The sequence below is a fragment of the Lathyrus oleraceus genome, chromosome 4 (genome assembly GCF_024323335.1).
Source record: "Lathyrus oleraceus cultivar Zhongwan6 chromosome 4, CAAS_Psat_ZW6_1.0, whole genome shotgun sequence".
Taxonomy (NCBI): Eukaryota; Viridiplantae; Streptophyta; class Magnoliopsida; order Fabales; family Fabaceae; genus Lathyrus; species Lathyrus oleraceus.
The window spans coordinates 51486127-51500913 of NC_066582.1; the positions used below are offsets into that span (position 1 = coordinate 51486127).

General features: G+C 36.2%; 2 protein-coding genes across 2 annotated transcripts; one reads left to right on the forward strand and one right to left on the reverse strand.

Annotated features, from left to right (window-relative positions):
- Positions 1-3616: 3616 nt before the first annotated feature.
- LOC127073212 (dihydrolipoyl dehydrogenase 2, chloroplastic) lies at positions 3617-11077 on the forward strand. Its single transcript, XM_051014345.1, has 16 exons — positions 3617-4258; positions 4501-4647; positions 4789-4923; positions 5907-6015; positions 7970-8094; positions 8319-8444; positions 8529-8609; positions 8978-9040; positions 9122-9196; positions 9272-9350; positions 9423-9523; positions 9834-9947; positions 10179-10292; positions 10427-10498; positions 10628-10651; positions 10723-11077. Exons 1-16 carry the CDS (start codon positions 3947-3949, stop codon positions 10927-10929), a joined length of 1884 nt encoding a protein of 627 aa, XP_050870302.1. The 5' UTR covers positions 3617-3946; the 3' UTR covers positions 10930-11077.
- A 1630-nt stretch (positions 11078-12707) lies between these two features.
- LOC127073213 (uncharacterized) lies at positions 12708-14326 on the reverse strand. The gene is made up of 3 exons (XM_051014346.1): positions 14098-14326; positions 13923-14013; positions 12708-13838 (listed from the first exon to the last, which is right to left on the reverse strand). The coding sequence occupies exons 1-3, from the start codon at positions 14322-14324 to the stop codon at positions 12765-12767; spliced, it is 1392 nt and encodes a 463-aa protein (XP_050870303.1). The 5' UTR covers positions 14325-14326; the 3' UTR covers positions 12708-12764.
- Between the last annotated feature and the right edge of the window lie 461 nt (positions 14327-14787).

Here is a 14787-nt window from a genome sequence, read left to right on the forward strand (position 1 = left end):
ATAGGCAATTAGGGTGAAGTTAAGCTTTATTATATCAAGAATGCTCTGATTCATACAGGGTATCCCTAGTCCTAGGTGATATCTACTTCAGAGTAACCTTATGAAAACCTTACCAATGGCGGTCCAGCCTAATTGATAACCACAAAAAATCTCGATTTGTCTAAAAGAGAAAGCATTAAACACATCAAAAGGTTACCGTAAGAATAATATTATAAATGCAATCGTAAACTCATAGTTATTACAATTCTAAATCAGGGACACCCCCTAGCATTGGGGGGTTTAGCTACTCATATTGTTCAAAAAAAAATTCAAGATTAAAAATACACATTACAAGTAATTGGATGACGTGGATCTTCAATCGCTTCCGCTCATGAAAACCCCCCGCTCTCCGAATTCCTTGATCTCTGTAATCGTTGCTTGTCTGACAATACTGTGCTTGCCTCATTCCAAGATGATCTTTGCTCTTGTAGAAACTCTCCTAATATAGTGAAAATTCCTTGGCAGAAGGTGGAAATCTCCAAAATATCCCTGTAGCTCAAGCCCGGTGAAAAAGCCCAAAAATTGGAAAATTAGCGTTTTGGGCTGACACAACCGTGTCAGGCTGACACGGGCCGTATCAGCTGACACGGGCGGCCGTGTCAGACTATTGCCTTGTTATTTCCTTGATGACACGCCCCAGGTGACCTGACACGGTCGTGTCAGGCTGACACGGGCGGCCGTGTCAGACCACTATTTTGGGCTTTTCTTGTACTTTCTTGGCCTTCCTCCTGACACGGCACCTGACACGGGTGGCCGTGTCAGGCCTCCTGAATTGGAAAATCTTCTTTTTTAAAACGCCAAAACTTTCCACTTTCTCGCATTGAGTCCATTGGATCTTCTCCGTGGACCTGGAGGGCATAAACACGATAACCGAAGCGTAAAATCACGAAAACATAAAATAAAACTGACAATTAATAAAATTTCTTAAATAACTTACGGGACTGAAAATTAACTTTAAAGGTACCATAATGCGTACACAATGTCTCAAAGTCCTTGGTTTCTTGTCGGATAAGCAACGAAAATATAGTGAAAATGGTGATCGATCAATTGAGATCGACTGAGATGAAAAACCTAAACCTGGGGGCCGACCGAATTGGTTTACCAAAGGTCATAACCCCTGGTAGAGTGGCAATGACGACGATGGATTTTCGCCAAATGTCGAACGACTATTATGCATACTTGCCATAAAATCAGTTGGCCTTCCTAAGGTTCGATACATGTGCATTATGAAATTGGGCATATATTGCCCTGAAGTCCCCATCGTCGTCAACCTTGGAGTCTCAGGTTGACGCGATGTTAATATTGGTCCACTATATGCAGTCGAAACTGCATATATAATGCTTGTGTAGTGCTGTAATTGTTAATTTAAGAGTGTAGTTCTATTGTGAAATTTTGTTAATATATTTGAAGATTGTAAGCAAATCTGTACAAGATTTGATTTTAGGTTATTAAGCTAAACACGTGTAAAAGCTTTAGGTGTTTTGGTTAAGGTTGTTTTGCTGATCCTATGCAAAAACTCATGATTATTTGTATAAGGCTACTGCGTTGATCTTGTGCAAAAACTCAAGTTGTTTGTGAAAGGTTGTGGGACTGACGTTGTGCAAAGCTCAAGTTTATTTTAGTAGAAGTCTCAATATGAAACTATCGGGGATTGGAGTAGGCCACACAATATAGGTTGAATCGGGATAATCTCTATTGTGATATTGTTATCCATATTTCATTTTATTTAAGTCATTTATTTTTCTCTGCTGCTTATATTTTAGTTTTTTCTTAATTCTATTATTTCGCTGCTTTATCTCTATTTGCTTCTCTCTTCTGGCATAAACCGTTTTCAAACCAACTTGTTTTTATAAACAATTTTTTTAAATCTAAATATCACAAATCACCCCCTCGTGTGATTGCAGTCACTTGTTCAACAATGATAACTTTAACTACTCTCTATAATACATTGCTTGACAGGTTCTCCAATGACCCATGAGTGAGACATATTGGGTTGATCGCGATCACATCCTCCCAAGTCCCTTCCATGTCATTTACAGGCTAAATGATCAGTGGGCTAATCTCTCAGAGGCCTATCAAAAGTTATTCCAATTCACAATCCATCAATCATGAGGTTTGGAAAGGCGATGTGATTAAGGTAATACATCTCAGATCAAGAAGCTATCAAGGTAAATCTAGAAACAACTAATAAGAATAATTAAGCCTCTATTAGAAACTTAAAACTTGTATAGGGGAGTTGTTTAGACAAATTGGTGTTTAATCCAACAAAGAATTTACCAAAAATATTGTAGAAAAATGGAAGGATATTCATGTTCTCATGTATTAAGCGTTAGAAGAAGAAGTCATATAAAAAAGTTAAGAAATATGTATGAGATGGAGTAGTTGAAAATAAGAATATGATAAACGATGAGAAAAAAAAGCGGAGAGAAAACAATGAACGTGAAAAAATAAATAAAAAGAAGTAAGTTCCATATTATGCAAAGTTTTCATACCCTTATTTGAATAAGAAAGATAAAAATAGGATCAATTTAAGAAATTTATGGAGATGTTTATAAAAATGCACGTTAACATCATTTTTGTTGAAGTCTTGAAACAAATATCACTCTATGCCAAATTTATAAAGGACTTGTTGACAAGAAAGACAAAGTTACTTGACAATGACAATATGACATTATCATAATAATGTAGTGCTATCATCTAAAGAAAGTTTCCACAAAAACTCAAAGATCCATGTAATTTTACAACCACTTGTACAATTGAGAAGCTAAATGTGGGAAAAAAACACATGTGATTTGGGAACAAGTATCAATTTGATGTTATTCTTATTGACGAAGAAGTTAGATTGTTGGTAAGCAAAATCTAAAAGAACGACATTAACACTAGCCAACGACACTAACACTAGCCAACATATCTGTTACATACATGATATAATGGAAAATATGTTATACTCCCTCCGTCCCATAATGAATGCCCCATTTAGAATACAAAAGTGTCCCAAAATTAATGATCAATTTCAATTTCCAATGCATCTTTTCCAATTCTATCCTCTAATTAATATTATTTTTATCATTCTCAATACATGATAAAAGTATTTTTGTAAGAATATCATTCACTCTCTTTCAATTTTTTCCCCTCTTAATACGTGTGAAATGATCAACTGAATCATTCATTGTGAGACGGAGAAAATATCAAATAGAGGAAAAAAATAGTATTTTGGATTCAGAAAAGCCTATTAAAGTTTCTAGACAAAAAATTGTCATTGAGACCACACATCAAAATAATAATAAAATAGAATGTTACAGCATTGATGCGTCCATATAAGTGAGTAACCCAAAAGAATCACCAAATCCACCCATTTAAATATTAGTAGCATATATTACTATTAGTCTTAACCATAGAGTTAAGAAGAGGCTAAACGAGTGTGCCAAGTATATCATCGAGGGTACCAAAAAGAAAAGATAACCAAATGACAAATCATAGTTCAAAATACTCGATAAGTAACTAATGAAGTCAAATGAAATCTCACCATCTTATATTAGTAAACTACACTACCATATTCCATATGTTAAAAGGAAGAAGGAAACACAACAAAACATATCCACCATGATTAAAAAGAAAGTGATCTCAACTTCAAAGAAAAATGTCATTGGTGATTAAATATCCGTCCTAACTTGGTTGACAAAGTTTACTACTATTAATTAGTTTTTTTTTTTTAAAAAGAAAAGTGGTTTATTTATGTTTTATCCGCCGCTCTTTGTTTTCTCCGCTTTCTTATTTTCCTCCTAACTCCCAACGGATTCCTCGAGGTTCATCTCTTCTCTTTTCTTTCTTATACAATCTTCTCAGATCTCTTTCTATCTTTCTCTTCATCTCCATTTCCACTTTCTCTCTCTTCTTCCTCAACAAAATGCAATCCTCTCTCTCCCTCACTTTCTCCCCCACCACCTCCGCCGCCGCCACAATCTCCAGATCACATCACTCTCTCCCACTCTCCACTGCCAAACCTCTAAACCTCCGTTTCTGCGGTTTGAGACGCGAGGCGTTGGGTTTAGGGTTTTCAACTTCTCTTAACCGTAATCTCCGCCGTCAACACTCCGCTATAGTATCCGCTGCCCGCTCCGACAATGGCAGCAGCACTTCTGGATCCTTCGATTATGATTTGTTGATTATTGGTGCCGGTGTTGGTGGTCACGGTGCTGCGCTTCACGCCGTCGAGAAGGTTTGATTGATCACAACATTCGAAATTCATAATTTCGAAATTCATAATTTCATAGTCGATTTTGTAACTAAACTAGTAAACAAGTTCAAAGCGACAGTGATAGCTACAGTGTGCACATAGAAATTGATATGCAAAGGATTACTATTATTGTGTAATTGCTATTGTTGAATGCTGATTGTGCGATAAAGTAAGGTGAATGTAACATTTATTTGTGATAAATTTTGATAAGGCAATGATTGCAGGGATTGAAAACAGCTATAGTGGAGGGAGACGTGGTGGGAGGGACATGTGTGAACAGAGGCTGTGTTCCTTCGAAAGCTCTTTTGGCTGCTAGTGGTCGTATGCGGGAGCTAAGGAGTGATCATCACTTGAAGTCATTGGGCTTACATGTAAGAATGTCACTTAAAACTAGGCTCTCTTAAATTTATTGTTGTAATTAATATTAAAATTTAGAATACTGTACATGATGGTCATGAGTGTGGTTTTGCATGATTGTGTTACCTTTGTCTGTTTTGCCTCTTTTTTTTCAGGTTTCTTCTGCTGGGTATGACAGACAAGGAGTGGCTGATCATGCCAATAATCTTGCTTCCAAAATCCGTAATAATTTGACAAGCTCCCTTAAAGCGATAGGAGTGGACATACTTACTGGTTTTGGTACTATATTGGTAAGTGGCATATATATTATTCAATCTATGCTTCGTGAATTCTATAGCATCATGAATAAATATTAGTGAGATCACATAAACCGTGTTTGAAATATTTAAAAGCATGATCTGATTTCTATTAATTTGGTCTGAACAATTTCTACCTTCATTTTAAACAATGGAATTTGAATTGATTTAGAAATCAAATTTTGGAGTGCTTAAAAAATTTGGAATTGTTTTGATTTTTATAAATTAAGCTATTAAGGATAAAACAGTCAACATGCAATGTGAATCAACCAATATTTTTGAAAAAAATAACAATGATAAACATTACACACTGTTTTGATCATGATAATGGCAATGAAGGCGACAACAACATATGAACAATTGATGCAAAGCGAATCAAATTGGGAGAAATTAAGTGAAAAAAAATTTATGCCTTCTATTTAGGTTCAAGGATATGAAATGAAATTTGAAAACAAATTCATTTACCCTTGTACAAAAAGTTATAATACTCACTCTTGTAATGAGATAAACCTTGATATACTTTTCCCCCATCAAGTACACAAACACTTCACTGAAAACCACATTTGTTTTTCTACGTTAGGGCCTCATTGGTTGTCATTTCATTTTCTGTTTTCAATCTGAACAATAAAAAGGCCATATTGTTTTCACTTTGTTTCCTATTTGTAACATTTTTGTATAGTAAATAGTGAAAAAAACTTTTTATTGTTTTTCCTGTTCCCTTTTTTACTTGATTTATAATTCAAATTCATTTTAATGTTTTAACCACACTCTTAGTGAATGGAACTATTTGTTTATTAGCCGTGGCTATCTTGAAATGGCAGAATAAAATCTTTGTGACTTCTATAATTCAAATTCATTTTAATGTTTCAACCACACTCTTAGTGAATGGAACTATTTGTTTATTAGCCGAGGCTATCTCGAAATGGCAGAAGAAAATCTTTACATTTTCATTTGTTTCCATGCATGAATCTGTGCAGGGTCCTCAAAAGGTGAAAATTGGCTCTTCAGACAACATCGTAACTGCAAAAAATATCATCATTGCCACTGGGTCTGTTCCTTTTGTTCCTAAGGGTGTTGAAGTTGATGGTACACATCAATCTTTTCCTTCATGCCATGGATATTTGATGTTTCTCAATTTAGTTTTACCTAACTTAGTGGACTTCTTCTCCTGCATTCTAGTTTACTTCACTTAGTTGACTTCTTCTCTTCTCTACAAAAGACTAAAGTCCCATGGATGTTAAAAAGGGATAAATTTTCCATTAAAGATTTTTTTTTGGGGGGGGGTTAGTAGTACATAGAAAAATATCGGAGAAATTTAACTCAAATTTATGACATGGATGTGAACAGTGAATACTTTCTAAGAAGATTGACAGAGATATATCCCAGGAATAAAAAAGACTCGCACATGATTTTTATTGCTTTGGAAAAGGCATGGTTAGGATGCCTAAAGATACAGGTTTTATGGATGGTTGGTTGTAGAGAAGAAAAGCGTTCATATTGCTGATACTCGAGCAATTAAGAATATGTATGGTAAGTTAATAACAAGTTTGAGAACTGGGAAAACAAGGTAGGCCTCGTATGATAACTATAAGTATATTTAAGAGCTAGTGACATGAATCACAATATGTATCTTTTTAGATAATAGCACGAGTTGGAGAGTTGAGAGATGTAATGTTGTCAAATTGCCGCTAGGGTGTTATGGCGTGGCAGATGCTTTGCCAACTGCCAGGCTGCAACAGCTATTATATCAGCCATGTTTCCCCCATAGCAGCGGTATTTATATGGCGCATTTTTGGCTTGCTGCCACAGTACTTCATCCACCACCGAGCATTTGAGAAAAGCAATAGACTGAGATGTAGATATAAGCTTTTAAAGCACGTGGCTTTTGTTTGAAGATAAACAAAACATATATGAAATGTAAGTTTGCAGAAGTTGCAGTAAGCTTAAAGGTGAAAGTTGGAGATCATGGCATACCCCAATTCACAGTTTGAAAGAACCTTGGGTCAATCATACAAATTGACAAATAAATAGAGGGAGATGTAATTATTGGTGGAATCAAAATGTAATTTAAGTCTGTTTACAGTAGATTCACAATGGGTTTGACCCTTCCTTGAACGCCACCATGGCTGGCACTCTTAAGCACAGGGTAACCTTTTAACCATTAGATTAGTAATTTTGCATAAGACTGAATATTGGACAGTGAATAATCGATAAGAAAATAAGCTCCATTTTGCGAAGATGATAATCTTGTGATTGATATGGATCGAATAAGAGAAGATAGGATTAAGAATGAATCCATTGGAGAGAAAGTTGGATAGCATATAATACATAGTGTGGAGAAGACAAGTTCTAGTGAAGAGATTAGTTGGAGGGTTGTCCAATAGTTAGAAGGAGACAGAGACCAAGAAATATTATAAATTTTTAAGTCAAATATGAAGGACTTGAGTTTAAATGGTCCGTCTTTAGAAATGATTTGCCATAAGATAAGATATCATAGCATCATTTGATTCACGCAGTTTACTCCGTCTATCTGATAAATGTTATGTTATTGTAGTATTTAGGATTATAGACTCCAATGAAATGTACAAAGGGGGCCTCTGTTCAGTATAGGACAGATCTAAAAGAAGTAATGACTCCTACAGTTCTCGTATCTGTTTCTATACCAATCTATAAAAGAAGGGTGTTCCACAGCTTTTACAGTCCATGTGGTCAAGAGACATCAAGTATCATCAAGTATACAGAAATAGTCGCTATCTCTTCAGCAATTGAAAATTTCAGAAAAATTCCTTATATCCTAATTTGTACATTTCCCCCAAGTACCAATTTTCAGTGTACGATATACCTTCCATTTAACTAAATTTTAAAAACTCCATCTGGTTCTAGATTTATGTCACGCGGAAATTTTTCTTCTTCTTTATGACCTAAATTTAATCCTCATTTATAAATTCAAACCTTGTATCCTTTTTTCCCCATCTCTGGATTTCTTGTTTAATTGGCTATGATAATTTCTTTATGAAAAAAATTCAACTTTCATCTCCAGGGAAGTCTGTGATTACCAGTGACCATGCACTCAAACTGGAGTCTGTTCCTGACTGGATAGCAATTGTAGGAAGTGGGTATATTGGCCTTGAGTTCAGTGATGTATATACAGCACTTGGAAGTGAGGTGACACATCTTTGTGATATTTTTACTTTCTTTTTCCACTATCTTTTGTTTATGAAAAATACTTGCAAATAACTGACTGTTCCATTGAAATCAGAAATTGTGTCTGTGCTTGTAAGAATCATCTGCTTGCTATGTTTTTTATTAGTTCTAGAAGTTAAAAAATATTATTATAACATTTAGGTTTCTAGTTTATTGCAAATTAAGTAATCATTGGTATTATGCAGGTTACTTTTGTTGAAGCTTTAGACCAGCTTATGCCTGGATTTGATCCTGAAATCAGCAAGTTGGCTCAAAGGGTTCTTATAAATCCCCGTAATATTGACTATCATACTGGAGTTTTTGCGTCCAAGGTAACTACTGAGTCTTGTAATTTCTTGATCAGTTTCGTTGATTGGCTACATTGACACGCCACTGTCCTCATGTTTTCCTTATAGATCACGCCTGCAAGGGATGGAAAACCCGTCTTGATTGAACTTATTGATGCAAAAACTAAGGAACCAAAGGACACTTTGGAGGTAACATAATCTTTTATTAGAAAGATTTCAAGTAAACTCATTGGTCTTGACTGTTGAGATTTCTCCCATGAGAAAGTATTTATCATGTGTGAATGTGTTGAGCTTAAGTGCTGAAGCTTCTGGTTGTTGATTCAGTAAACTCAGATCTCATTTTCAAAGGCCATAAATGCTTAATGTACCGCATATCTATTTTGTACATGAGTTCATGAAGCTGCACCGAGGCAGACAATATATGATGGACTCACTTTTATTACAATGTTTCTCTTTTGTTTTTTTGCACCTTCCGTAGTCTGTTAGTTCACCTCTTGTTCGTCGGCATATTTTATTTTATTTGGATTTATTACACACTGTTGTCTTTACTGTTACAGGTGGATGCTGCACTAATAGCAACTGGAAGGGCTCCATTCACACAAGGTCTAGGACTGGAGAATGTATGTATTTTAACTGTGTTTAGGAGAGGATATTTTCCCTGAAGGAAATGAATGTATTTTTTTCGTACATTGTTCCTACAGGTTGATGTGGCAACACAGCGAGGTTTTATCCCCGTGGATGAGCGCATGCGTGTAATTGATGCAAATGGCAAGCTGGTTTGTCTCAGTTTCTCATGCACTAATTATCGTCTGTCTGACTTATTCTTACTGATATAGGATGTGGAATGATAGGTACCTCATTTATACTGTATTGGTGATGCAAATGGAAAGATGATGCTTGCTCATGCTGCCAGTGCACAAGGAATTTCAGGTAAGAAGAAACTGATAAAATTTCCCCTTTTCTTTCCGCCTCAGTTTTATCTGACTAAAACGTCTCCAACAGTGGTTGAACAAGTCACAGGAAGAGATCACGTGCTCAATCATTTAAGTATTCCAGCTGCATGTTTCACTCATCCTGAAATCAGCATGGTTGGATTGACAGAGGTATATCAGAACTTTCACTACTATGAGTATTGTAGTGAATCATTTCTCTTCCATCTGTGTGGTCAGCACTCTTCGTGTTTCAGCTCTACTACCCCTTTGCCACTATGTTATTCGGAAATGGATTCTCTCATGTGTGATCTTCACATGAGAGGGTAATGTGTAATCTCTCACCATTCAGAATCACAAGAAACATATGAAAATCACAAATGAGAGGATCCATTCCCATGTTATTCAAACAATAAAGTTACTGCTTGTTGTTTTTCAGTTGAAGTTATTATGTGTTATAACCTACCTAATTTGAAACTTGCAGCCTCAAGCAAGGGAGAAAGGTGAAAAAGAGGGGTTTGAAGTGAGTGTTGCAAAAACAAGTTTTAAAGCTAACACAAAAGCCCTAGCAGAAAATGAAGGGGAGGGACTTGCCAAGGTTATTTTTGTGTCTTCCTCCGTCAATGCTATTCTGATACGGCTTATGAAAATGTTGAATATTTTTTATGAACTCTTTACTAAAAGAAATACTTAGGTGGTACCAAAATTATTCGTCCATGCCAGTTGTTCTACACTCTTATCCATTTTTATCCGCATGCATTTAATTCTCTGCTCTTACTTACAGGCTTGATATTGCTAAGTGCTAACTGTCGTTTACACTTTCATGCAGTTGATATACAGACCTGACAATGGAGAGATCTTAGGAGTTCATATTTTTGGTTTGCACGCAGCAGATCTCATCCATGAAGCTTCCAATGCTATAGCATTAGGAACACGTATTCAGGTAATATTTTCTACCAACACGTAATATATATGCTGTTATGCACCTGGGTTTTATACTATTAATAGTCATCAATGTCTTATATTCTCTTACCTTTGTCTATCTACCAAAGTTCACCATTTCATGGTACAATGCAGGACCTTAAATTGGCAGTTCATGCACATCCAACTCTATCTGAGGTTCTTGATGAGCTATTTAAATCAGCAAAGGTGAGATGATCCTTTATGTATTTTCAACATCTTATTGAGTATAACTATTCTGGCCTAATTTACAGTCGTAGAGGTCGTCTTTTGTAACACCTGCATTAATATGTGCTCTCTTCTATTACTAATATACAGGTTAAAGAACACGCTTCTATCCCAGTAAGTGAACCAGTTGCCGTCTAATCTTCCCAAACAAAGTATAACTTTTTGAAGAAATTTGCTTGTATTAGGAACTTCCAAAACATTACACATCTTCCAGCGGAGGAGACGAGCACATTCAGAATCCTGTAAAAGAAGGGAACCGTTTGAGGGGGATCACAACTGGCCTGATAATGGAAAGCAGACGAATATTACTTGTATTAATATATTTTTTTCATGATATTTATAGGGTCTGTCAAAGATACTTACATTTATTATTATTGTTCCTTTTAAGTTAGTTTGTTTTTCCTTGTTGTAGTCATTGAGAGACGTTCTTTGAAAGTGGCCTATTTTTTGGTTTAGTTTTGCACCCAATAAATATGTACCATAACAGTTTTCCGAAATTTATAATTTATCATAACAAATGTATCATAACTGTTCTTCTCATTTGTTAAAAATGTACTCTAGTAATGACGAGAGACCCAGTACATAAAGTGTACTGGTAATGACGAGACTCCCACTTTACTCCTCTACTGTCAAAATCGTCTTCCAACTATTTCTACTTTTTTCTACCATTGGCATTGAGGCCAGAAATGAGTCAAACTAGGCCTGAAACGAGTCAAACTTTGTACGGCATGACTCAAATCAATAAGAATAAATTCATATTGAAACTTGATTCACATTTTTTTTAGTTTGAATTTGCCTCAGTTTGCGGATAACTCAGTTTCATAATCTCAATAGTTTAAAAATGAGTTGAAAAATAAATAAATCAAAATAAAAAATTAAAATTAAAATTTTAGAGCCATATGATTTAGACTAAATTCAAAGACCATTTTTTTAATGTCTTTCAATTTTTTATTAGTGAACTTTATATAGAAGTTAAGAGAGAGATTGTTTTTTTTGCAACATGAAACTTAAATAGTAAAATTAAAAAGAATTTCTTAAAGGTTGAATTTGTTAAGGATTTTTTACCAATATACCCCACATTTTCAATTAATTTCCCAAAATAACCCAGGTTTCATAAAATTTCCCAATATACCCCACTTTTAGAGGGAGGTGCCAATTGGATTGGCGCCCCCTCTTAAAAATTGCAAGGAGGCGCCAATTGGATTGGCTAGGGCACCTGCCCTAGCCAATCCAATTGGCGCCTATGTGTAATTTTTAAGAGGGGGCGCCAATCCAATTGGCGCCTCCCTTAAAAAAGCCTCAAATGGAAAAACTTTCAACATGAAAGTTGTAGATCTTTTCAAGACAATGAATTTGGATATAAATTTTGCAACATTTGGATTTTTTTTGAGAAAGTTATGGGCAGTTGAAGTTGGACTTCTGAGTTTTTCAACTGGTATCTGAGTCATAATGTTTTGTATTATTGCATGTGTTTCTTTTAGGAATATGAATTTTTGTCCAACATAACATTTGAAGTAGACATCTTAAATTTTCCAATGCACTTGGTCCCAAATCAAAATAATTAAAAATGAGTGAGTTATGTCCCTGCGAACTTGACCCAAAATTAGGGTTTCTGTCAAAACAAGTGTATGTGAATTTTGCCAAAAGGGACCAACTTCAAGCCCTTTAGTTTGAATGATAAAAGCCTCAAATGACAAAACCTTCAACATAAAAGTTGTAGATCTTTTCAAGATAATGAATTTGGACTAAAGTTTTGCATCATTTGCAATTTTTATGAGAAAGGTATGGGCACCTGAACTTGGACTCTTTGACATTTTAACTGTTATCTGAGTCATAATGTTTTGTATTATTGCATGTGTTTCTTTTAGGAATATGAATTTTTGTCCAACATAACATTTGAAGTAGACATCTTAAATTTTCCAATGCACTTGGTCCCACATCAAAATAATTAAAAATGAGTGAGTTATGTCCCTGCGAACTTGACCCAAAATTAGGGTTTCTGTCAAAACAAGTGTATGTGTATTTTGCCAAAAGGGACCAAATTCAAGCCCTTCAACATAACAATAAGAAGTCCTTGAATTAGGGTTTCTGACCTATAAATTTTTGTTTTATGATATGTGTTTATTTTAGAATTATGAAAGAAACTTAATGTTTGGAGAATACACAAAGATAAATTTGACATAATACGAATTGATATTAATAAAATTTGGATTTTACACAATGAATCCTAATGGTGATGACCGGGATCACCTAACCGACCTCCGGTCCCACATCCCCTAGCTACCCTAACCCTTGGCCCTAACCCACGTTGACGATTCTGCACCGGTGTTTGTTCATCTGATGGTCCAGGAGCGTCATTACCGCCTACAGGAGAAGGTCCGTTGAGGTATTCAGCCAACTCAGCATAGTCTTCAGTATTCAATGATGGTGTACCGGCGTAGCTGAGCTCATGACCCATGCCAGAGAAGTTGGGGTGTGGTTGAGTCATGGATGGGCGACCAGGACGGTTGAAGGGGGACATGGGTGACAATGATGGGTCTAGGAAAGGTTGGAAAGGTTGTTGGGGTGTTTGGAAGAGATATGGTTGTGGGATGTTTTGGTATTGTGATGTTTGGGGTTCTTGGCTACGGTAGGTGATGGGGCGGTTAGTGTTTTGGGTAAGGCGACTTTGGTAGGGTGATGGTGTGGGTGCGAAGCGATGTTCGGTCGAAGGTTGATGGTCCATTTGTTGGTGGTGGTATGGGGGATGTTCTTGGTTTTGGGGTTGGGTGAATGGCATGTTTTGGTTGTATGTTTGTGTGTTTGTGGAACGGAAAGTTTGTCGGATAGGTGGTTGTGAGTAATCGGGCTGAGAATGTTGTTGGGGGTTAGATGTTGAGCCTTCTTGTGTGTAACTTGTCTGGCGTGGGTCGTAGAGGTACATATCATCGGCGATGAATTGAAATCCAACTGATCTATACCAAGCCATATAAGTACGACTTGGTTTTACCTCATTTGGCATGACTGCGTCAGTTAAGACATGGTCATGACGGTGCTTCCACTTGCGACACTCTGATCTTGCGAATTGTTGCCAAGGGTTGTAGTTCCATTGGTCGTTCACTTTACGCATATGCCATTCTCCTAGGCTAGCTGGGGGATCTGGGATATTCTGGACCATACCAAACTGCAGCTTCACACGATCGGTGTTGTGCAGCTCCACTGTTGTGAACCGTATTATTGGTGTGCATGTTGTCCATACGGCTGCGTCTTCAGGGTTGATCTGATGCTCATGATCCATATTAAGGTATGGACGCCAAATGAACTGAAATGTTAAAGATAATAGGATTTAAATGAATGTAGAAAAAGTCAATATAATATGAAGAAATAATGTAATTATTTTGCTTACGTCTGCCGGTCGAAGGTGATCCAAAAGGTTGCGATATTGAGTAATACAGTGTCTCGGACATCTACTGTAATTCATACCGCGTGCCGACCATCTACACCAAAAAGTTAAAATAAATTAGTTATGGGTAATAAACTGTAAGGAAGGATGTAAAGATATAGCAATTTAAACAACTTACTTTTTTGCATATGGAAAAGTGAAGGGGTTGCTATTGACCGGTGCTAGAGACGGTAGTCTTGACCATCCCCATGCTTGTAGCAAAACAGCACATCCAGAAAATGTAGAAGTATCTTTGTGGTAGTTTTTGTACAAAGAACTATACAGATAGGCTAGACATGCGGATCCCCAACTATAACTACCTATTCTATCTATATGTCTAAGTAAAGGTAAGTACATAATATGCATGCTAGAACCACTACCTTCGGGAAATAAAAAGGATCCTAGTAACAACATAATGTAACACCTAGTTTTGATGATTCGAGCATCTTCGGTAGAATGCTCATCTAAATAAAAATTATTATAATATGACTTTAGGCGTGATAGTAGTATACCTTGTCCCCTAGCATTATCATCTAACAAATCAACGTTTAAAAGCTCCATGCAAATTGAATTTGGAAAGTTGGTCTTACCATTAACAGCTTTGCCTTCAATTCGTAGTCCTAAAAGCATGTAGACGTCTTCTAACGTCACGGTACACTCACCGGTTGGAAACCAAAATGTGTGTGTCTCTGGCCTCCATCTTTCGCATAAGGCTAGAATGAATTTGTTATCTATAGACCAAGACATAATTTTGCTAAGGTGACCAAAACCGGCGAGTTCAACATAAGGTTGAATCATCGGGTCCATTGGGACAAATTCGTGGACTCGA